This window comes from Ylistrum balloti, unplaced genomic scaffold (genome assembly GCF_031769215.1).
Source record: "Ylistrum balloti isolate Yb309-2 unplaced genomic scaffold, AGI_CSIRO_Ybal_v1 Utg369564, whole genome shotgun sequence".
Lineage (NCBI taxonomy): Eukaryota > Metazoa > Mollusca > Bivalvia > Pectinida > Pectinidae > Ylistrum > Ylistrum balloti.
The window spans coordinates 245,077-270,995 of record NW_026781863.1 but is presented as its reverse complement, the minus strand read 5'-3'; the positions used below and the strand labels follow the sequence as shown (position 1 = coordinate 270,995).

General features: G+C 39.0%; 1 protein-coding gene across 1 annotated transcript; it reads left to right on the top strand.

Moving 5' to 3' along the window:
* Nucleotides 1–1,761: 1,761 nt before the first annotated feature.
* On the top strand, nucleotides 1,762–2,925 carry LOC132552432 (dentin sialophosphoprotein-like). Its single transcript, XM_060216635.1, has one exon. It carries the CDS (start codon nucleotides 1,762–1,764, stop codon nucleotides 2,923–2,925), a length of 1,164 nt encoding a protein of 387 aa, XP_060072618.1.
* The last annotated feature ends 22,994 nt before the right edge of the window (nucleotides 2,926–25,919 follow it).

Below are 25,919 nucleotides of genomic sequence, written 5' to 3'. Positions count from 1 at the left end.
TTGGTAGTTATGTCAAAATTATATTAAAATTTCAATTAGTTTTTTCAATTTCTTAAATCCCTGCCGTTTCAATACAAAATCGTGTCTAACATTGTTAATACAAATAATAATAATAAAAAGATCAAATTAGAAAAAAAATTATATTTCGGACTTTAGAGAGATCAATAAAGACACATTGTGTATTTATTACAAAATTTCATAATCAGTTACAACTTGTCAGCTGTATTTGCAAACATTCTAGATATTTTAATCAGAAACTTAGGCGCGTCAAAAATACATAAAAACATATGTCGCGTTTGTGGGATATTTTTGTCATATTGTCGCAGTGTCGTGTTATCGCCTACGGCAAAGCGACAAAGAGAGAAGGCCGAAATCAGCCAGCATACTGTACAAACAACGACAGTGTCCTTGGATAAAACGTTAGATCTAGTTTACTTTATCAATCATGTATAAAATATATTTATCTCCAATAGTTTAAAGATAAAGATGCTCTTTATCAGGGTTGATTGCGGCAACAACAAAGATAATGTCTTTAACACAAGCCACATTAGTTTCATTAACCTGTTACAATAAGTGTCATATTTTCAATGACATTATTTTTTTCGTCAGCGTAAGCTGACTATGCTTTATAGAAATTGTTCCAGTTCTGTTTTATGTGTATTGATTTTAATACCCCCAGTTAATTAGTTCCGATTGAACAGCCTGCTCCTACTCAAACATCCCTATCTGATAACTCCGGTGTTATATTGAAAAAGGAACACGGTGAATAATAGCCCAGAAAAGCGTCCGGAACTAGGTCTCGCTTGGGACTGGGACGGTTATAACTATTGTAAATCACTCATGTTTCGTGGATACATAGGAAATTTCCATGATGAATCAGCTTTCATTATTTCAGAAAAAAAATCGAAAATGCGAAAATGGGTTAACATATTTGTTCGTTTCGGATTTATTTTACACCTGCGATTAAAATCATAGATATATTTTTTTTTCTAATTGGGTGTGATAATCATCTAATGTTTACCTGGTCTGTTTACTAACAGCAGTTGCTCAATATGACCCACTGAATCGAAATTGGTATTCAAAGGAGTCTTTTGACGTTGAAACACACCGACATATTTTATTTTGTAGATGCTCAAATGTAATAAATTACCTGATCGAGGTTCTGTGTATAGCCTAGGAATGATATGATAATTACCACGAAGTTTTCAGAATCAAAATCTTAGAGATTAAAAATATCTGTTTCTGATTTCTGAGACACACGGGTGAATCGACAATTACAAGTTAGATACAGCAGAGTCGAATAGTTCGCTGCATCATACAGTTGTTTCGTCCATCTAGGTCTTGTTGTTTCGTTTTTGACGTCGCATGGTCATGGCTAATATTTATTATTTTCTCATTTAAGTGTTTCGTGAAACCATTTACATCAGTCATGTCAATTTTATCACGATAGTGTCCATTATCCAGTCCGGAAACACGTTGTAGTCCACTACCACTAATCATTATACAATTAAAGCTCAGCGGTAATTGATTTTGCCTGATCAAATATTGTTTGGTTATTAGTTAATTACACTGACGAGTTGAGAGACTCTGTAAACTATGAGGAGTCGGCATACTCTAGAAACTGTGAAGAATGGACAGACCCTAGAAACTGTGAAGAATTGACAGACCCTAGAAACTTTGACGAGAGGACAGACTCTAGAAATTGTGAAGCATGGACAGATTCTAGAAACTGTGACGAGCGGGCATACTCTAGAAACTGTGATGAGTGGACAGACTCTAGAAACTGTGACGAGAGGACAGACACTAGAAACTGTAACGAGAGGACAGACTCTAGAAACTGTGAAGAGAGGACAGATTCTAGAAACTGTGACGAGCGGGCATACTCTAGAAACTGTGATCAGTGGACAGACTCTAGAAACTGTGACGAGAGGACAGACACTAGAAACTGTGACGAGAGGACAGACTAGAAACTGTGACGAGAGGACAGACCCTAGAAACTGTGACGAGAGGACAGACTGTAGAAACTGTGAAGAGTGGACAGACTCTAGAAACTGTGACGAGAGGACAGACTCTAGAAATTGTGACGAGAGGACAGACTCTAGAAACTGTGACAAGAGGACAGATTCTAGAAACTGTGAAGAGTGGACAGATTCTAGAAACTGTGATAAGTGGACAGACTCTAGAAATTGTGACGAGAGAACAGACTCTAGAAACTGTGAAGAATGGACAGACTCTAGAAACTGTGACGAGAGGATAGACACTAGAAACTGTGACGAGAGGACAGACTTTAGAAACTGTGACGAGAGGACAGACCCTAGAAACTGTGACGAGAGGACAGATTCTAGAAACTGTGATGAGTGGACAGACTCTAGAAACTGTGACGAGAGAACAGACTCTAGAAACTGTGAAGAATGGACAGACTCTATAAACTGTGACGAGAGGACAGACTCTAGCAACTGTGAAGGATGGACACACTCTATAAAGTGTGATGAGAGGACAGACTCTAGAAACTCAGAAGAATGGACAGATCCTAGAAACTGTGAAGAATTGACAGACCCTAGAAATTGCGAAGAGTGGACAGACTCTAGAAATTGTGACGAAAGGACAGACTCTAGAAACTGTGACGAGAGGACAGATTCTAGAAACTGTGAAGGATGGACAGACTCTAGAAATTGTGACGAGAGAACAGACTCTAGAAACTGTGAAGAATGGACAGACTCTATTAACTGTGACGAGAAGACAGACCCTAGAAACTGTGAAGAACGGACAGACCCTAGAAACTGTGAAGAATTGACACACTCTATAAAGTGTGATGAGTGGACAGACTCTATAAAGTGTGATGAGAGGACAGACCCTAGAAAGTGTGACGAGTGGACAGACTCTAGAAACTGTGAAGAATGGACACACTCTATAAAGTGTGATTAGAGGACAGACCCTATAAATTGTGAAGAGTGGACAGACTCTAGAAGTTGTGACTTTAGAAACTGTGAAGAATGGACAGACTCTATAAACTGTGATGAGAGGACAGACCCTAGAAATTGTGACGAGTGGACAGACTATAAAGTGTGACGAGAGGACAGACTCTAGACACTGTGAAGAATGGACAGACTCTATAAAGTGTGATGAGAGGACAGACCCTAGAAATTGTGACGAGAAGACAGACCCTAGAAACTGTGAAGAATTGACACACTCTATAAAGTGTGATGAGTGGACAGACTCTATAAAGTGTGATGAGAGAACAGACCCTAGAAATTGTGACGAGTGGACAGACTCTAGAAATTGTGACGAGAGGACAGACTTTAGAAACTGTGAAGAATGGACACACTCTATAAAGTGTGATTAGAGGACAGACCCTAGAAATTGTGAAGAGTGGACAGACTCTAGAAACTGTGAAGAATGGACACACTCTATAAAGTGTGATTAGAGGACAGACTCTATAAAGTGTGATGAGAGGACAGACCCTAGAAATTGTGACGAGAGGACAGACTCTAGAAACTGTGAAGAATGGACACACTCTATAAAGTGTGATTAGAGGACAGACCCTATAAATTGTGAAGAGTGGACAGACTCTAGAAGTTGTGACGAGAGGACAGACTTTAGAAACTGTGAAGAATGGACAGACTCTATAAACTGTGACGTGAGGACAGACCCTAGAAATTGTGACGAGTGGACAGACTATAAAGTGTGAAGAGAGGACAGACTCTATAAAGTGTGATGAGAGGACAGACCCTAGAAATTGTGACGAGAAGACAGACCCTAGAAACTGTGAAGAATTGACACACTCTATAAAGTGTGATGAGTGGATAGACTCTATAAAGTGTGATGAGAGAACAGACCCTAGAAATTGTGACGAGTGGACAGACTCTAGAAACTGTGAAGAATGGACACACTCTATAAAGTGTGATGAGTGGACAGACTCTATAAAGTGTGATGAGAGGACAGACCCTAGAAATTGTGACGAGTGGACAGACTCTAGAAACTGTGAAGAATGGACACACTCTATAAAGTGTGATTAGAGGACAGACCCTATAAATTGTGAAGAGTGGACAGACTCTAGAAGTTGTGACGAGAGGACAGACTTTAGAAACTGTGAAGAATGGACAGTCTCTATAAAGTGTGACGAGAGGACAGACTCTAGACACTGTGAAGAATGGACAGACTCTATAAAGTGTGATGAGAGGACAGACCCTAGAAATTGTGACGAGAAGACAGACCCTAGAAACTGTGAAGAATTGACACACTCTATAAAGTGTGATGAGTGGACAGACTCTATAAAGTGTGATGAGAGAACAGACCCTAGAAATTGTGACGAGTGGACAGACTCTAGAAATTGTGACGAGAGGACAGACTTTAGAAACTGTGAAGAATGGACACACTCTATAAAGTGTGACGAGAGGACAGACTCTAGACACTGTGAAGAATGGACAGACTCTATAAAGTGTGATGAGAGGACAGACCCTAGAAATTGTGACGAGAAGACAGACCCTAGAAACTGTGAAGAATTGACACACTCTATAAAGTGTGATGAGTGGACAGACTCTATAAAGTGTGATGAGAGAACAGACCCTAGAAATTGTGACGAGTGGACAGACTCTAGAAATTGTGACGAGAGGACAGACTTTAGAACCTGTGAAGAATGGACACACTCTATAAAGTGTGATTAGAGGACAGACCCTAGAAATTGTGAAGAGTGGACAGACTCTAGAAACTGTGAAGAATGGACACACTCTATAAAGTGTGATTAGAGGACAGACCCTAGAAATTGTGACGAGAAGACAGACCCTAGAAACTGTGAAGAATTGACACACTCTATAAAGTGTGATGAGTGGATAGACTCTATAAAGTGTGATGAGAGAACAGACCCTAGAAATTGTGTGTGTGACAGTGTGTAGAAACTGTGAAGAATGGACACACTCTATAAAGTGTGATGAGTGGACAGTGTGTGTGATGAGAGGACAGACCCTAGAAATTGTGTGTGTGTGACTGTGAAACTGTGAAGAATGGACACACTCTATAAAGTGTGATTAGAGGACAGACCCTATAAATTGTGAAGAGTGGACAGACTCTAGAAGTTGTGACGAGAGGACAGACTTTAGAAACTGTGAAGAATGGACAGACTCTATAAACTGTGACGAGAGGACAGACCCTAGAAATTGTGACGAGTGGACAGACTATAAAGTGTGAAGAGAGGACAGACTCTAGACACTGTGAAGAATGGACAGACTCTATAAAGTGTGATGAGAGGACAGACCCTAGAAATTGTGACGAGAAGACAGACCCTAGAAACTGTGAAGAATTGACACACTCTATAAAGTGTGATGTGTGGACAGACTCTATAAAGTGTGATGAGAGAACAGACCCTAGAAATTGTGACGAATGGACAGATTCTAGAAATTGTGACGAGAGGACAGACTATAAAGTGTGAAGAGAGGACAGACTCTAGACACTGTGAAGAATGGACAGACTCTATAAAGTGTGATGAGAGGACAGACCCTAGAAATTGTGACGAGAAGACAGACCCTAGAAACTGTGAAGAATTGACACACTCTATAAAGTGTGATGTGTGGACAGACTCTATAAAGTGTGATGAGAGAACAGACCCTAGAAATTGTGACGAATGGACAGATTCTAGAAATTGTGACGAGAGGACAGACTTTAGAAACTGTGAAGAATGGACACACTCTATAAAGTGTGATTAGAGGACAGACCCTAGAAATTGTGAAGAGTGGACAGACTCTAGAAACTGTGAAGAATGGACGCACTCTATAAAGTGTGATTAGAGGATAGACCCTAGAAATTGTGACGAGTGGACAGACTATAAAGTGTGACGAGAGGACAGACTCTAGAAACTGTGAAGAATGGACAGACTCTATAAAGTGTGATGAGAGGACAGACCCTAGAAATTGTGACGAGTGGACAGACTATAAAGTGTGACGAGAGGACAGACTCTAGAAACTGTGAAGAATGGACACACTTTATAAAGTGTGATGAGAGGACAGACCCTAGAAATTGTGACGAGTGGACAGACTATAAAGTGTGACGAGAGGACAGACTCTAGAAACTGTGAAGAATTGACAGACCCTAGAAACTGTGAAGAATGGACAGACTCTATAAACTGTGACGAGAGGACAGACTCTATAAACTGTGACGAGAGGACAGACTCTATAAACTGTGACGAGAGGACATACTCTATTAACTCTTACGAGTGGACACAGTCTATAAACTGTGACGAGTGGACACACTCTATAAACTATGACGAGTGGACAGATTCTATCTCCCGCAGTTTATTGATTGTGATGATAAACTTATTGTTTACATATCATTGTTTATGACCCGTCCCCTACGACGGTACTATTCAATCAGCATCAGCAGGTAGTAAACAGGCTTTGGAAGCTTGGTTATCTTAAATTTCCAACAAACAAAAAAATCTAATTATTTGCCAGGAGAATATTAGTGTAATTGACAATTACTTTCGTGTTTATTTATTTATTTTTTTGTCAGTGAATATCTACTTCCATCTCCTAAAACTAATTTCAGATATGTATTTTGATATTTGATATTAACTGGATTTTTATTTATCGATATTTGTTGTTATAGCAAGCTTTGTTGTTGATATTTAGTCACTGATTGATGTTATATTGTAAACATACGATACTCCATTTAAATTGCCCCATTATAGTTTCATATTACATACAGAAATATTAATCAGCGAGTAATATTTAAACAGTTCCTGAAATCAAAGCCCGTTAACGCAAACCCCGTTAGCGATTCTCAGGAATGAATTAATGAAAACATGTGACACAGACACAGGTATAGGTATTTACATGGAATATCTGGCATGTTTATGTGATTATCATTGGCATTGCACCTTAAGAATAACCAGAGACCTGTGACGACTGTGAGGACGAATGCACATAAAGTGCTATCACACTGAAATCTCACATATGTATATGTGTGTGTGTGTGTGTGTGTGTGTGAGTGGGTGTGTGTGTGTGTGTGTGTGTGTGTGTGTGTGAGGGTGTGTGTGTGTGTGAGGGTGTGTGTGTGTGTGTGTGTGTGTGTGTGTGTGTGTGTGTGTGTGTGTGTGTGTGTGTGTGTGTGTGTGAGTGTGTGTGAGGGTGTGTGTGTGTGTGTGAGGGTGAGGGTGTGAGGGTGTGTGTGTGTGTGTGTGTGTGTTTATATCCATGTTGTCCTTTTGAATCACTCAAAGATGAAATAAAAAACACAAGTTAATTACAGTTATCAATTAAAATGTATAATTAGACATAGGAGAGCCGAATAGTGAAACTGATAAGTGTATATTTCAGCTGTTTTGTCCTTCTATGACTAGTCAGAGACATAAAAGGTCTAAATATTGAAACATTGCAGGCGTCTGAAGCAAATAAAAATGATAGAAAAAATGTCAAATCTAGGAAGGAAGGAAATTTAGGAAGAAGCGATAATAAAATTCAAATCACTATTTTTTCGTACCCCATTAAAATCTACATATATCCACATCTCCACTATACTGTTCATGTCATGTAACAATTCAAAAATTATCGATGCGTGTAAAAAGAAAATATCTGTTCCTACAGCACTATTTTGTACTTTTTATATCCCTTTTATTTCAGCGAAAATCGGGAAAATCGAAATCACAAACCGAGACAACACAAATAAAAATATTGGTTATTATCGACTGGGAAAACAGGTCAGCTTATCAATAACAAAATGTCTTCATTGTTACGTAAATTTAGACTTCTGTAAAACCAAGGTGATGTATCGACCAACCTGACACCTTTATAACGACATTTGATACCTAGAATTATCCCCGAGGTAATGTATCTATTCTCACGAAAATCAATATCTGTTCGAAAGCTGATTCTGATTTTAAAATTTGAATAATTTACCGGGGAAAATATCATCACTGAATTATATCTGCATATAAATTCGTATGTTTTTTTTTAAATATTTTGCTGGACTCGTCTCCGTGTTTTATATTTCAAACTTAAACATTGAAAAATGCATTGACTAATTCAGCTGATGGGGTTGACGTTGATGCGTTCTAAAACGTTCGAGTAAAAAATTTGGAATTTCTTAATGAAGATAAAAGGCGTTAAAGATTTAAAAAGCACGGCGATTAAGATTCTCGGAGAAACAATGAGAGCAACACATTTGTCTCCTCAATGGCCCCATGGTGGAATCTCAAATTCTACATAGAAGAAACTTTGCTGTAGAAAGACACCAACAGTCAGTGTCAGATTATCAATGTGAAGCAGCAGATACACGTTTTTATATACGTCATCACACTGAAATGTCACGATCTGAACATGGTAGTGCAGATGATTTTTTGTTGGTTTGATTTAGCTTGTATGTCTCGCTACAGCTTAGGCCAAGCGATATATCGATATAGTGTTCGTAGAAGATGATTTTGATGTTCCATCACACTGAAAAAGTAAGTATGCCATCTCACCCAGTCTTACTTTACTGATACTGGACCAGCCAACCTTGTGTTATACTGATGACGGGCCAGCCAACCTTGTATAATACTGATGACGGGCCTACCAACCTTATGTTATACTGATTACGGGCCTGCCAACCTTGTGTTATACTGATGACGGGCCAGCCAACCTTGTGTTATAATGATGACGGGCCAGCCAACCTTGTGTTGTACTGATGACGGGCCAGCCAGCCTTGTGTTATAATGAGGACGGAGCAGTCAACCTTGTGTTGTACTGATGACGGGCCTGCCAACCTTGTGTTATACAGATATCGGGCCAGCCAACCTTATGTTATACTGATTACGGGCCTGCCAACCTTGTGTTATACTGATAACGGGCCAGCCAACCTTGTGTTATAATGATGACGGGCCAGCCAACCTTGTGTTGTACTGATGACGGGCCAGCCAACCTTGTGTTATAATGAGGACGGAGCAGTCAACCTTGTGTTGTACTGATGACGGGCCTGCCAACCTTGTGTTATACAGATATCGGGCCAGCCAACCTTGTGTTATACTGATGACGGGCCAGCCAACCTTGTGTTGTACTGATGACGGGCCTGCCAACCTTGGGCCAGCCAACCTTGTGTTGTACTGATGACGGGCCAGCCAACCTTGTGTTATACTGATGACGGGCCAGCCAACCTTGTGTTATACTGATGACGGGCCAGCCAACCTTGTGTTATAATGATGACGGGCCAGCCAACCTTGTGTTGTACTGATGACGGGCCAGCCAACCTTGTGTTATAATGAGGACGGAGCAGTCAACCTTGTGTTGTACTGATGACGGGCCTGCCAACCTTGTGTTATACAGATATCGGGCCAGCCAACCTTGTGTTATACTGATGACGGGCCAGCCAACCTTATGTTATACTGATTACGGGCCTGCCAACCTTGTGTTATACTGATGACGGGCCAGCCAACCTTGTGTTATAATGATGACGGGCCAGCCAACCTTGTGTTATACTGATGACGGGCCAGTGTTATACCAAACCTTGTGTTATACTGATGACGGGCCAGCCAACCTTGTGTGGTACTGATGACGGGCCTGCCAACCTTGTGTTATACTGATGACGGGCCAGCCAACCTTGTGTTATACTGAGGAAGGACCAGCCAACCTTGTGTTGTACTGATGTCGGGCCAGCCAACCTTGTGTTATACTGATGACGGGCCTGCCAACCTTGTGTTATACTGATGACGGGCATGCCAACCTTGTGTAATACTGATGACGGGCCAGCCAAACTTGTGTTATACTGATGACGGGCCAGCCAACATTGTGTTATACTGAGTACGGTCCTGCCAACCTTGTGCTGTGCTGATGATGGGCCAGCCAACCTTGTGTTGTAGAGATGACGGGCCAGCCAACCTTGTGTTATACTGATGACGGGCATGCCAACCGTGTGTTATACTGATGACGGGCCAGCCAACCTTGTGTTATACTGATGACGGGCCTGCCAACCTTGTGTTATACAGATATCGGGCCAGCCAACCTTGTGTTATACTGATTACGGGCCTGCCAACCTTGTGTTATACTGATAACGGGCCAGCCAACCTTGTGTTATAATGATGACGGGCCAGCCAACCTTGTGTTGTACTGATGACGGGCCAGCCAACCTTGTGTTATAATGAGGACGGAGCAGTCAACCTTGTGTTGTACGAATGACGGGCCTGCCAACCTTGTGTTATACAGATATCTGGCCAGCCAACCTTGTGTTATACTGATGACGGGCCAGCCAACCTTGTGTTGTACTGATGACGGGCCTGCCAACCTTGTGTTATACTGATGACGGGCCAGCCAACCTTGTGTTATACTGATGATGGGCCAGCCAACCTTGTGTTATAATGATGACGGGCCAGCCAACCTTGTATTGTACTGATGACGGGCCAGCCAACCTTGTGTTATAATGAGGACGGAGCAGTCAACCTTGTGTTGTACTATGACGGGCCTGAACCTTGTGTTACGATATCGGGCCAGCCAACCTTGTGTTATACTGATGACGGGCCAGCCAACCTTGTGTTTTACTGATGACGGGCCTGCCAACCTTGTGTTATACTGATGACGGGCCAGCCAACCTTGTGTTATAATGATGACCAACCTTGTGTTGTACTGATGACGGGCCAGCCAACCTTGTGTTATACTGATGACGGGCCAGCCAACCTTGTGTTATACTGATGACGGGCCAGCCAACCTTGTGTTATACTGATGACGGGCCTGCCAACCTTGTGTTATACTGATGACGGGCTTTGTGTTATACTGATGACGGGCCAGCCAACCTTGTGTTATACTGATGACGGGCCTGCCAACCTTGTGTTATACTGATGACGGGCATGCCAACCTTGTGCTGTACTGTGATAGGCCTGCCAACCTTGTGTTATACTGATGACGGGCATGCCAACCTTGTGTTATACCGAGGACGGACCAGCCAACCTTTGTGTTATACTGATGACGGGCCAGCCAACCTTGTGTTATACTGATGACGGGCCTGCCAACCTTATGTTATACTGATGACCGGCCTGCCAACCTTGTGTTATACTGATTACGGGTCAGCCAACCTTGTGTTATACTGATGACGGGCCAGCCAACCTTGTGTTATACTGAGTACGGTCCTGCCAACCATGTGCTGTACTGTGATAGGCCTGCCAACCTTGTGTTATACTGATGACGGGCATGCCAACCTTGTGTTATACTGAGACGGACCAGCCAACCTTGTGTTATACTGATGACGGGCATGCCAACATTGTGTTGTACTGATGACGGGCCAGCCAACCTTTTGTTATACTGATGACGGGCCTGCCAACCTTGTGTCATACAGATATCGGGCCAGCCAACCTTGTGTTATACTGATGACGGGCCTGCCAACCTTGTGTTATACTGATGACGGGCCTGATAACCTTGTGTTATACTGAGGACGGACCAGCCAACCTTGTGTTATACTGATGGCGTGCCTGCCAACCTTGTGTCGTACAGATATCGGGCCAGCCAAACTTGTGTATCCAGTGTAAAACGATTGACCGACAACGATGTTAGTCATTCATAAGTCTAATGTACATCAATCTAATTTACATTACAGTACATGTTTAATAAGTGATCTCGAGTTACTCTCACGTTACTATAAATATCTCTACACTATAGGTAACCCTTGTTGGTGTCATGAACTCGTCATCCAAAGCAGTGTTCTGTGATTCACACAAGTTTACAGGGAGGTGTACATGGAGACATTAATATATTGATGAAGACAACAATTCACATCGACACTTTACCTGTATCAGAGGTAATGACCTCCCCGTCGTGTTGTATACTATCTATATACGGATCAAATCAACACCATATCTTATTGTTTATATATCTCACATATGACAGAGGAATCAATACAGGATGGAAATTAGTAAGACACCATTACAAGCTTTAGACTTTTCTCAGCCGTCACAGCAGTTTCAATACTTTCGACTCCTAGCATCACTGACGAGTCTTAGGAAACGAAAAAAATGCATCATGCAGTTTAATTTATAATGTGGCTTTAAAGTTTCTAATTCATAGTTTTAATAGAAATGTGTTATTCAATTGTGTGTCATTCGTTAAACATTTCATGACTATCGTTTACTTTACACTGCTAATCATTGACACCGCCCCCCTTTTGGCTTCAGGTCGAAATATAATGTAACATCGTCTTTAAAAAGTTCACATACTAGTCTCTGCTGAATGTCCAGTATTGTTGTAGCGTACAGAATTGTAAGGCCTGGGTTTCCTGTTATCAGTATAATGTGAGCGGGGCGGTGTCAGTATGATAGCACTATAAATACGGCTTCAATTCTTCAATATCACAGCCTCCCTCAGCCACACTCATTCAACACATATACTCATCTCTCGGGAAACCGCCCTAAAATTACCATAGCTGTTGACAGGACGTTAAGCAATGTAACCCAAAACGTTATCAGGATACATACATCGATAGAGTGATGATGGACTAAAGGGAATAGACGACGACAGGGCCTGGGTCGCTCAAGTTCTAGACAAACAGATGGCGCGGTGGGCAGACAGCGGACTGGTCTGAGCACACGGAAATTACTGGAGCGAGGAAAATATCATTATTATGGCTGTACGTGTACCGTCGAGACCTGTTGCCGCATAGGCAATTGCGAGTAATATGTCTGATTTTTGTTACGATGAAAGTCATTCATGTGAAAGAAAATTAGTCATGAATTAAACACCCACAGGGAAATTGTGTGTAACGTTATATTGCATCACTAGTTCGTGCTGTATGGCAGGAAAGATCTGTATGCAGACAAAGTGAATATTAGTATACATAGAGTTGATAGTAATATTTGACATTTCATTTTGTACGATTATGATAAAAAAAAAACATAACAGGGTCCGCAAATATAGCGTTGAGAAATGTGATTTTATGTATAAATATCAGATAAAATTGTACAGGACTGTTTGTTGGATGCTGACGATTATGTAACGAGTCTTTGAAATAAAAGAGAATAATATACTTATATATATATATATACATATGTATATAGCCTTGTCGTATTATAAACTCGTTCTTCGTTAATTCGTTAATCTGCATACTGTAAAAGTTATTTTATTGGGTATATATATTCGCCATTGTTGAGGTGTAATACAAAATCAAGATTAATTAAATAATAATAAACGATTACAGTCTATTTCATGACTTTCTGATAAAGAAAAAACGACATGAAAATTTGAATCATCGAAAAAAAAACGCTAGGAAAAAAAAAAAAAAAATACAGTATTAAGAAACCAACACTTCATTTCTTTATGACATTCACCATTCTGCTAAAGGAATGGGACTCTTACAGAAATACCTGTTACAGTACGTGATGTCAACGAAAAAAACGTAAAATGTTCCCAGTTTTAACAAATGTTTGTATGGAAATAATGTATATCTATGGAAGTCGAGAAAAGGAAAATTTTTCAATGTATTTATTTAATTCTCCAAGATTTTATTTTTTGCGATTTTATTCCAACCTCGAGAATTACAGTCAATCAAATATACCAACCTTGGTAGATCATTGTTAACTATGCTTTGCAGATACTTGTACAACAGTAATACATTCATGTCGGTGTGAACACGAGTCCAATACATTAACTGTGTATGTAGGTCAGTAGAATTCTGTTCACAAAAAGATAAAATATATTGACAGAGTAAAATTTCCCTCTTATCAAATTAAGTACTTACTTAACCACTTACAGATATATTTATAATTACAAACTTGAAATGACTCAGCCACTTACAGATATATTTATAATTATAAACTTGAAATGACTCAGCCACTTACAGATATATTTATAATTACAGACTTGAAATAACTCAACCACTTACAGATATATTTATAATTACAAACTTGAAATGACTCAACCACTTACAGATATATTTATAATTACAAACTTGAAATGACTCAACCACTTACAGATATATTTATAATTACAAACTTGAAATGACTCAGCCACTTACAGATATATTTATAATTACAAACTTGAAATGACTCAACCACTTACAGATATATTTATAATTACAAACTTGAAATGACTCAGCCACTTACAGATATATTTATAATTACAAACTTGAAATGACTCAGCCACTTACAGATATATTTATAATTACAAACTTGAAATGACTCAGCCACTTACAGATATATTTATAATTACAAACTTGAAATGACTCAGCCACTTACAGATATATTTATAATTACAAACTTGAAATGACTCAACCACTTACAGATATATTTATAATTACAAACTTGAAATGACTCAGCCACTTACAGATATATTTATAATTACAGACTTGAAATGACTCAACCACTTACAGATATATTTATAATTACAAACTTAAAATGACTCAGCCACTTACAGATATATTTATAATTACAAACTTGAAATGACTCAACCACTTACAGATATATTTATAATTACAAACTTGAAATGACTCAACCACTTACAGATATATTTATAATTACAGACTTGAAATGACTCAACCACTTACAGATATATTTATAATTACAGACTTGAAATGACTCAGCCACTTACAGATATATTTATAATTACAGATTTGAAATGACTCAACCACTTACAGATATATTTATAATTACAGACTTGAAATGACTCAGCCACTTACAGATATATTTATAATTACAAACTTGAAATGATTCAACCACTTACAGATATATCTATAATTACAAACTTGAAATGACTCAACCACTTACAGATATATTTATAATTACAAACTTAAAATTATCTACTGCATACTTACAATTATACTTATATATAATATTTTATTGCTGATAATATTTACGGAGGATTATCAAACTGCTTTCGTATACTTAAGAATGCCGATAAATTGAAATTTGTGTAATTTAAAGGTTATCATTAATTGTATTTTGTTATTTGTAACATTCGCTCGAGTCTGTACCTTGGGTCATGCGACACACTCCTTTTCTCTATAGAAATACACTGTCCCTGTCATTACGAATACTTTATCATTCACTTCCACAAATTATCATGCATGTCACGGAGAGGTAAAATCTATTTTTATCAGAACGATGATATGTGTCCTTACCATACAATGGAAATACAGAGCATGTGACATCACGTGACATCAATTCGGGATGCTATAACTAAATAATTTTATCTACTGACTTACAACATACATCTACATTTCTCTAAGTCGATCACGCTTTACGTCGATCTGTTTACTTACTATATAGATCTACATGTACCTGAGTACTTCACTAACGTTATAGAGTTGTCTGCATTGTCAGATAGTACTAGTTACAACTATTTACAGTCCCGTTCTTCACTAACGTTATACCGTTGTCTACACTACTAGTTAGTACTAGTTAAAACTGTTTACAGTCCCGTACTTCACTAACGTTATACCGTTGTCTACGCTAACAGATAGTACTAGTTAAAACTGTTTACTCTCCCGTACTTCACTAACGTTATACCGTTGTCTACACTAACAGATAGTACTAGTTAAAACTGTTTACTGTCCCGTACTTCACTAACGTTATACCGTTGTCTACACTACTAGATAGTACTAGTTAAAACTGTTTACAGTCCCGTACTTCACTAACGTTATACCGTTGTCTACACTAACAGATAGTACTAGTTAAAACTGTTTACAGTCCCGTACTTCACTAACGTTATACCGTTGTCTACATTAACAGATAGTACTAGTTAAAACTGTTTACTGTCCCGTACTTCACTAACGTTATACCGTTGTCTACACTAACAGATAGTACTAGTTAAAACTGTTTACTCTCCCGTACTTCACTAACGTTATACCGTTGTCTACACTAACAGATAGTACTAGTTAAAACTGTTTACTGTCCCGTACTTCACTAACGTTATACCGTTGTCTACACTAACTGATAGTACTATTTAAAACTGTTTACTCTCCCGTACTTCACTAACGTTATACCGTTGTCTACACTAACTGATAGTACTAGTTAAAACTGTTTACTCTCCCGTACTTCACTAACGTTATACCGTTGTCTACACTAACTGATAGTACTAGTTAAAACTGTTTACTGTCCCGTACTTCACTAACGTTATACCGTTGTCTACACTAACTGATAGTACTAGTTAAAACTGTTTACTGTCCCGTACTTCACTAACGTTATACCGTTGTCTACACTAACTGATAGTACTATTTAAAACTGTTTACTCTCCCGTACTTCACTAACGTTATACCGTTGTCTACACTAACAGATAGTACTAGTTAAAACTGTTTACTGTCCCGTACTTCACTAACGTTATACCGTTGTCTACACTAACAGATAGTACTAGTTAAAACTGTTTACTGTCCCGTACTTCACTAACGTTATACCGTTGTCTACACTAACTGATAGTACTAGTTAAAACTGTTTACTCTCCCGTACTTCACTAACGTTATACCGTACTTCACTAACGTTATACCGTTGTCTACACTAACAGATAGTACTAGTTAAAACTGTTTACTCTCCCGTACTTCACTAACGTTATACCGTTGTCTACACTAACTGATAGTACTATTTAAAACTGTTTACTCTCCCGTACTTCACTAACGTTATACCGTTGTCTACACTACTAGATAGTACTAGTTAAAACTGTTTACAGTCCCGTACTTCACTAACGTTATACCGTTGTCTACACTAACAGATAGTACTAGTTAAAACTGTTTACAGTCCCGTACTTCACTAACGTTATACCGTTGTCTACATTAACAGATAGTACTAGTTAAAACTGTTTACTGTCCCGTACTTCACTAACGTTATACCGTTGTCTACACTAACAGATAGTACTAGTTAAAACTGTTTACTCTCCCGTACTTCACTAACGTTATACCGTTGTCTACACTAACAGATAGTACTAGTTAAAACTGTTTACTGTCCCGTACTTCACTAACGTTATACCGTTGTCTACACTAACTGATAGTACTATTTAAAACTGTTTACTCTCCCGTACTTCACTAACGTTATACCGTTGTCTACACTAACTGATAGTACTAGTTAAAACTGTTTACTCTCCCGTACTTCACTAACGTTATACCGTTGTCTACACTAACTGATAGTACTAGTTAAAACTGTTTACTGTCCCGTACTTCACTAACGTTATACCGTTGTCTACACTAACTGATAGTACTATTTAAAACTGTTTACTCTCCCGTACTTCACTAACGTTATACCGTTGTCTACACTAACAGATAGTACTAGTTAAAACTGTTTACTGTCCCGTACTTCACTAACGTTATACCGTTGTCTACACTAACAGATAGTACTAGTTAAAACTGTTTACTGTCCCGTACTTCACTAACGTTATACCGTTGTCTACACTAACTGATAGTACTAGTTAAAACTGTTTACTCTCCCGTACTTCACTAACGTTATACCGTACTTCACTAACGTTATACCGTTGTCTACACTAACAGATAGTACTAGTTAAAACTGTTTACTCTCCCGTACTTCACTAACGTTATACCGTTGTCTACACTAACTGATAGTACTATTTAAAACTGTTTACTCTCCCGTACTTCACTAACGTTATACCGTTGTCTACACTAACTGATAGTACTAGTTAAAACTGTTTACTCTCCCGTACTTCACTAACGTTATACCGTTGTCTACACTAACTGATAGTACTAGTTAAAACTGTTTACTCTCCCGTACTTCACTAACGTTATACCGTTGTCTACACTAACTGATAGTACTATTTAAAACTGTTTACTCTCCCGTACTTCACTAACGTTATACCGTTGTCTACACTAACAGATAGTACTAGTTGAAACTGTTTACTGTCCCGTACTTCACTAACGTTATACCGTTGTCTACATTAACAGATAGTACTAGTTAAAACTGTTTACTGTCCCGTACTTCACTAACGTTATACCGTTGTCTACACTAACAGATAGTACTAGTTAAAACTGTTTACTGTCCTGTAATTCACTAACGTTATACCGTTGTCTACACTAACAGATAGTACTAGTTAAAACTGTTAACTGTCCTGTAATTCACTAACGTTATACCGTTGTCTACACTAACAGATAGTACTAGTTGAAACTGTTTACTCTCCCGTACTTCACTTACGTTATACCGTTGTCTACATTAACAGATAGTACTAGTTAAAACTGTTTACTGTCCCGTACTTCACTAACGTTATCCCGTACTTCACTAACGTTATACCGTTGTCTACACTAACTGATAGTACTAGTTAAAACCGTTAACTGTCCTGTAATTCACTAACGTTATACCGTTGTCTACACTACTAGATAGTACTAGTTAAAACTGTTTACTGTCCTGTAATTCACTAACGTTATACCGTTGTCTACACTAACAGATAGTACTAGTTACAAACTGTTTACTGTTCTGTAATTCACTAACGTTATACCGTTGTCTACACTAACTGATAGTACTAGTTAAAACTGTTTACTGTCCTGTATGTCCTGTAATTCACTAACGTTATACCGTTGTCTACACTAACTGATAGTACTGGTTAAAACTGTTTACTCTCCTGTAATTCACTAACGTTATACCGATGTCTACACTACTAGATAGTACTAGTTAAAACTGTTTACTGTCCTGTAATTCACTAACGTTATACCGTTGTCTACACTAACAGATAGTACTAGTTAAAACTGTTTACAGTCCCGTACTTCACTAACGTTATACCGTTGTCTACATTATCAGATAGTACTAGTTAAAACTGTTTACTCTCCCGTACTTCACTAACGTTATACCGTTGTCTACACTAACAGATAGTACTAGTTAAAACTGTTTACTGTCCCGTACTTCACTAACGTTATACCGTTGTCTACACTAACAGATAGTACTAGTTAAAACTGTTTACTGTCCCGTACTTCACTAACGTTATACCGTTGTCTACACTAACTGATAGTACTAGTTAAAACTGTTTACTCTCCCGTACTTCACTAACGTTATACCGTACTTCACTAACGTTATACCGTTGTCTACACTAACAGATAGTACTAGTTAAAACTGTTTACTCTCCCGTACTTCACTAACGTTATACCGTTGTCTACACTAACTGATAGTACTATTTAAAACTGTTTACTGTCCCGTACTTCACTAACGTTATACCGTTGTCTACACTAATGATAGTACTAGTTAAAACTGTTTACTGTCCTGTAATTCACTAACGTTATACCGTTGTCTACACTAATGATAGTACTAGTTAAAACTGTTTACTCTCCCGTACTTCACTAACGTTATACCGTTGTCTACACTAACTGATAGTACTATTTAAAACTGTTTACTCTCCCGTACTTCACTAACGTTATACCGTTGTCTACACTAACAGATAGTACTAGTTGAAACTGTTTACTCTCCCGTACTTCACTAACGTTATACCGTTGTCTACATTAACAGATAGTACTAGTTAAAACTGTTTACTGTCCCGTACTTCACTAACGTTATACCGTTGTCTACACTAACAGATAGTACTAGTTAAAACTGTTTACTGTCCTGTAATTCACTAACGTTATACCGTTGTCTACACTAACAGATAGTACTAGTTAAAACTGTTAACTGTCCTGTAATTCACTAACGTTATACCGTTGTCTACACTAACAGATAGTACTAGTTGAAACTGTTTACTCTCCCGTACTTCACTTACGTTATACCGTTGTCTACATTAACAGATAGTACTAGTTAAAACTGTTTACTGTCCCGTACTTCACTAACGTTATCCCGTACTTCACTAACGTTATACCGTTGTCTACACTAACTGATAGTACTAGTTAAAACCGTTAACTGTCCTGTAATTCACTAACGTTATACCGTTGTCTACACTACTAGATAGTACTAGTTAAAACTGTTTACTGTCCTGTAATTCACTAACGTTATACCGTTGTCTACACTAACAGATAGTACTAGTTACAAACTGTTTACTGTTCTGTAATTCACTAACGTTATACCGTTGTCTACACTAACTGATAGTACTAGTTAAAACTGTTTACTCTCCTGTAATTCACTAACGTTATACCGTTGTCTACACTAACAGATAGTACTAGTTAAAACTGTTTACTCTCCTGTAATTCACTAACGTTATACCGATGTCTACACTACTAGATAGTACTAGTTAAAACTGTTTACTGTCCTGTAATTCACTAACGTTATACCGTTGTCTACACTAACAGATAGTACTAGTTAAAACTGTTTACAGTCCCGTACTTCACTAACGTTATACCGTTGTCTACATTATCAGATAGTACTAGTTAAAACTGTTTACTCTCCCGTACTTCACTAACGTTATAGAGTTGTTTACACTAACAGATAGTACTAGTTAAAACTGTTTACTGTCACGTACTTCACTAACGTTATACCGTTGTCTACATTATCAGATAGTACTAGTTAAAACTGTTTACTCTCCCGTACTTCACTAACGTTATACCGTTGTCTACATTATCAGATAGTACTAGTTAAAACTGTTTACTGTCCTGTAATTCACTAACGTTATACCGTTGTCTACACTAACAGATAATACCAGTTAAAACTGTTTACTGTCCCGTACTTCACTAACGTTATACCGTACTTCACTAACGTTATACTGTTGTTTACACTAACAGATAGTACTAGTTAAAACTGTTTACTGTCCCGTACTTCACTAACGTTATACTGTTGTTTACACTAACAGATAGTACTAGTTAAAACTGTTTACTCTCCCTTGCCTTTCTTTCATTAAGGGGTCTCTAAGCCACCAAAACGCCCTGTTTACAGACTAATTGTGTGTTGCTGTCGAATGATCTTCACAAAATTAGAATGTCTCCTCTTGCCAATTTGATTAGTTTTAAATATTTATTGTTTACATAAAAGAATACATATCCTATTGTCCTTATATCTTCATGCTCGTTTCACAGATTTAACAATTAATCTTGCTCCGAATGAATTTTGATTAAGACGAACAAATCTTTCATAAATTTTAATTTTCCCTTTATTAAGTTACGTTTATATTTATTGAGCCGTAATTGGACTTAACTTAATATATTACGCTGGGTTCAGTACATTTGCAATTAACATATTAATAATTGGCTTTGTATTCCTTGCTGTGTAGAAGGCATATTGGAAAGAAACAATCAGCTGGATAGGCAAAACCCACAACAATTACATAAAGAATGGTAGGGATTACAGCACCAGTTATGTGTTATATAAATGGAAAGCGTCCAAGTCAGCATATACTTTTAAACATCAAATATATTGAAACCCATCATTGACACAACATTCGTGTTGACATGAACATCGCGAGGACCCAAGACAAGCAAAAACAATCTATGTACGTTCCTTTCTTTAACATGATATTGACTGAACGATCCGACTTGTAAAGATTACTGCTGTTAAATCCTTATTTAACTGTGGAGCTGACGAAACAGCTGTATGATGCAGTAGGAGTTGTCATTTAATTCTACTTCCCTTGTTCTAAATTTTTATTGAAAGGTGTTATTTATTTGTTTTCCTTCCGTGCAATTTAGGCGACCTACAATTATATCAACACTACATCTTGTAACACGGGAAAGTGGTATACATATTGTTCTAATGTGACGTCACAATCACGTCCGCCATTATCCTTGATATATTGTTTCCATTATCTACGAGGAATCAAACCGGTTCTTTTTAAAAGTGAAACACGTCCTTAATTCCCAAACCTCTTACACAGTAACTAATATTTTCTTAATTTGATATTACGAAATATGAAGTTGTGCTTTGTAATTTCGATTTGTTGTTTTCATAGGTGGACACGTTGAACGCGTCGGGTCTCAAATTTTGGTAATATGACACAGCAAAATAGAGTCATACAATATAACAACGTACACTGTCCAAAAAAAAACATTACAGAAAAAACCAATGATGATTATAAGAAATCCATAGACACCTCCTCAGTCGCTAATATCCAGAAGATAGACATCCCTAGTTTCTATAATCTGCCGCTCACAGGCGCCTCCTGGGCCCAACTCCCTGAACACAAATATTCCCCCTGCCCCCACCCCCCCCCCCCGCCCCGCCCCCCGATTCCCCGCCCACAGACGCCACTCTGTCCAAAATTCACCACTCGCAAACCTCGATTCCCCTGTCCCCTAATTCACCACAAACATCCACCCTGTCAAAACCTTTCCCCTACCCACAAACATTACATCTGTCTCTAATTTCCCATCCGCAAACATCCATTCTGTACCTAATTCCCCGGCAAAGACACCATTCTGTCGCTAATTCACCACCCACAAACCTTGACACTCTTATTAATTCCCCGCCAAAATGACATCCCTCGTGTCTCTAATTCCCTATCGACAATCATCCCTTCTGCCCCTAATTCCCGCCCACAGACACCCCTCTGTCCCACATTTCCCATCCATAAAACATCCACTCTGTCCCTAACTCCCCGCCCACAAACATCCACTCTGTTCCTAATTCCCCACCCCAAAATACCCATTCTGTTCCTAATTTCCCATCCACAAACATCCACTGTTTCCTATTCCTAACACAATAACATCCACTCTGTCCCTAATTCCCAACCGAAAAAACATCCACTCTGTCCCTAATTCCCAACCGAAAAAACATCCACTCTGTCCCTAATTCCCCACCCCAAAATACCCATTCTGTTCCTAATTTCCCATCAATAAACATCCACTGTTTCCTATTCCTAACACAATAACATCCACTCTGTCCCTAATTCCCCACCGAAAAACATCCACTCTGTTCCTAATCAGTCCCCACCCAAAAAGATCCACTTTGTCCCGAATTCCCAACCCACAAACATCCACCATGTTCCTAATTCCCAAACCAAAACATCCACTCTGTCCCAAATTCCCCCAAAAAACCCACTCTGAAAAAACATCCACTCTGTCCCTAATTCCCAAAAAACCCACTCTGTCCCAAAAAACATCCACTCTGTCCCAAATTCCCCACCCAAAAACATCCACTCTGTCCCTAAAAAACATTCCCAATCTCCACTCTGTCCCTAATTCCCAACCGAAAAAACATCCACTCTGTCCCTAATTCCCAACCGAAAAAACATCCACTCTGTCCCTAATTCCCAACCGAAAAAACGACCACTCTGTCCCTAATTCCCAACCCAAAAAAACATCCACTCTGTCCCTAATTCCCAACCCAAAAAACATCCACTCTGTCCCTAATTCCCAACCCAAAAAACATCCACTCTGTCCCTAATTCCCAACCGAAAAAACGACCACTCTGTCCCTAATTCCCAACCGAAAAAACGACCACTCTGTCCCTAATTCCCAACCGAAAAAACATCCACTCTGTCCCTAATCAGTCCCCACCCAAAAACATCCACTCTGTCCCAAATTCCCCACCCAAAAACATCCACTCTGTCCCTAATCAGTCCCCACCCAAAAACATCCACTCTGTCCCAAATTCCCCACCCAAAAACATCCACTCTGTCCCAAATTCCCCACCCAAAAACATCCACTCTGTCCCAAATTCCCCACCCAAAAACATCCACTCTGTCCCTAATTACCCACCCAAAAACATCCACTCTGTCCCTAATTCCCCACTCTGTCCCAAAAAAAAACATCCACTCTGTCCCTAATTCCCCACCCAAAAACATCCACTCTGTCCCTAATTCCCCACCCAAAAACATCCACTCTGTCCCTAATTCCCCACCTAAAAACATCCACTCTGTTCCAAATTACCCGCCCAAAAACATCCACTCTGTCCCAAATTCCCCACCTAAAAACATCCACTCTGTCCCAAATTCCCCACCCAAAAACATCCACTCTGTCCCAAATTCCCCACCCAAAAACATCCACTCTGTCCCTAATTACCCGCCCAAAAACATCCACTCTGTCCCTAATCAGTCCCCACCCAAAAACATCCACTCTGTCCCTAATTCCCCACCCAAAAACATCCACTCTGTTCCTAATTACCCACCCAAAAACATCCACTCTGTCCCTAATTCCCAACCGAAAAACATCCACTCTGTCCCTAATTCCCAACCGAAAAACATCCACTCTGTCCCTAATTCCCAACCGAAAAAACATCCACTCTGTCCCTAATCAGTCCCCACCCAAAAAGATCCACTCTGTCCCTAATTCCCAACCGAAAAACATCCACTCTGTCCCAAATTCCCCACCCAAAAACATCCGCTCCGTCCATAACTCTCCGTCCACAAACATCACTGTCCCTAATTTACACCCACAAACATCACCCCGCCCCGCCCCCTCTGCCTATCGTCCCCCACATACCTACCGGTATTGTCTCAAATCGCACCTTATTACACTGAGTTACATAAACATTTTATCATATTACATAATCTCCACACCCACATGTCCTTCCAATTCAGTATGACTATCAATATTTGATACGAGATGACTAATTTGCTAAATTTACGATAACACAATATTTTGGATAAGTCGGTATATTACACCCACGCCTGGGACACGTGTTATTAACCATCATGTTTAGTATAATATGTGTAAATGTAATTTCTGGTAATAAATGTTTGAGTGATTTTTATAAATAATACCGTTATATACAATTCAATATTTTTGCGTTCTGAGTTTTTCTTTCTTTTAATAATGCTTTTTCGTGAACATCCGATTTTGTTTATTAATAATAGCTCAAATGGACTTTTACTAATCTTAAATGTTCGGAAACAAATAAATTCGTTGATTAAGAGTTGTCATGAAATCAGCAAATCCCCCCCACCCCCCACCCCCCACCCCCCCCCCCCCCCCCCACCCCCGCCTCTTCTTTCTCTCATCCCCATGAAAATTTAAAAAAAATATAGTATTTCAACATAAATCAAGGAATACGTATTTCTTTGTTAAGCAAGGGAAATCTGTTGTTATTTTGATAGAAAGTAACGTTTTAATCTGTTTTCATCTGTGTTAATGACAGTGGATTCGGGTAAGATTGAGAGATATTGATAGAAAGAAAAGTAGAATGTTGTTATACATACCCTTATATAGACAAATAATTTACCTAGTGCCAGGACAGTCATACTACATCATACAGCTGTTGCGTCCTTCTAGCTGTTGCGTCCTTCTAGGACTTGTCAGTGATGCTACATTAAATATCTGTTTCGTCCTTCTAGGACTTGTCAATGATGCTACATCATACAGCCGTTTCGTCCTTCTAGGACTCTAAAGTGATGCTACATCGTACAGCTGTTGTGTCCTTCTAGGACTCGACAGTGATGCTACATCCTATAGCTGTTTCGTCCTTCTAGGACTTGTCAGTGATGCTACATCATACAGCTGTTTCGTCCTTTTAGGACATGATTGTGATGCTATATCGTACAGCTGTTTCGTCCTTCTAGGACTTGTCAGTGATGCTACATTATACAGCTGTTTCGTCCTTCTAGGACTCATCAGTGATGCTACATCATATAGCTGTCCTTCCTTCTAGGACTTGTCAGTGATGCTACATCATATAGCTGTCCTTCCTTCTAGGACTTGTCAGTGATGCTACATCATATAGCTGTTTCGTCCTTCTAGGACTTGTCAGTGATGCTACATCATACAGCTGTTTCGTCCTTCTAGGACATGACTGTGATGCTTAATCTTACAGCTGTTGCGTCCTTCTAGGACTTGTCAGTGATGCTACATCCTATAGCTGTTTCGTCCTTCTAGGACTTGTCAGTGATGCTACATCATACAGCTGTTTCGTCCTTCTAGGACATGACTGTGATGCTTAATCTTACAGCTGTTGCGTCCTTCTAGGACTCGTCAGTGATGCTACATCATATAGCTGTTTCGTCCTTCTAGGACTTGTCAGTGATGCTAGGGGCCTAAAATGAACAATCGCGGTCTCATGAGCCTTTGAAAATTTAATATAATTAAGATTTACTATTGTGTTCCGAGCAATATTACGATATTTTGCCATTCTCGATTAAGCAACCTTGTTATTACATACAGCAGATGGACGTCCATGTTTCCACAATAAAATATTCATGATACTAACCCCCTTATGG

What these genes read in the sequence shown, in the direction of transcription:
- LOC132552432 (XM_060216635.1), top strand. Translation starts at nt 1,762, where the DNA reads ATGAGTGGACAGACTCTAGAAACTGTGACGAGAGGACAGACACTAGAA.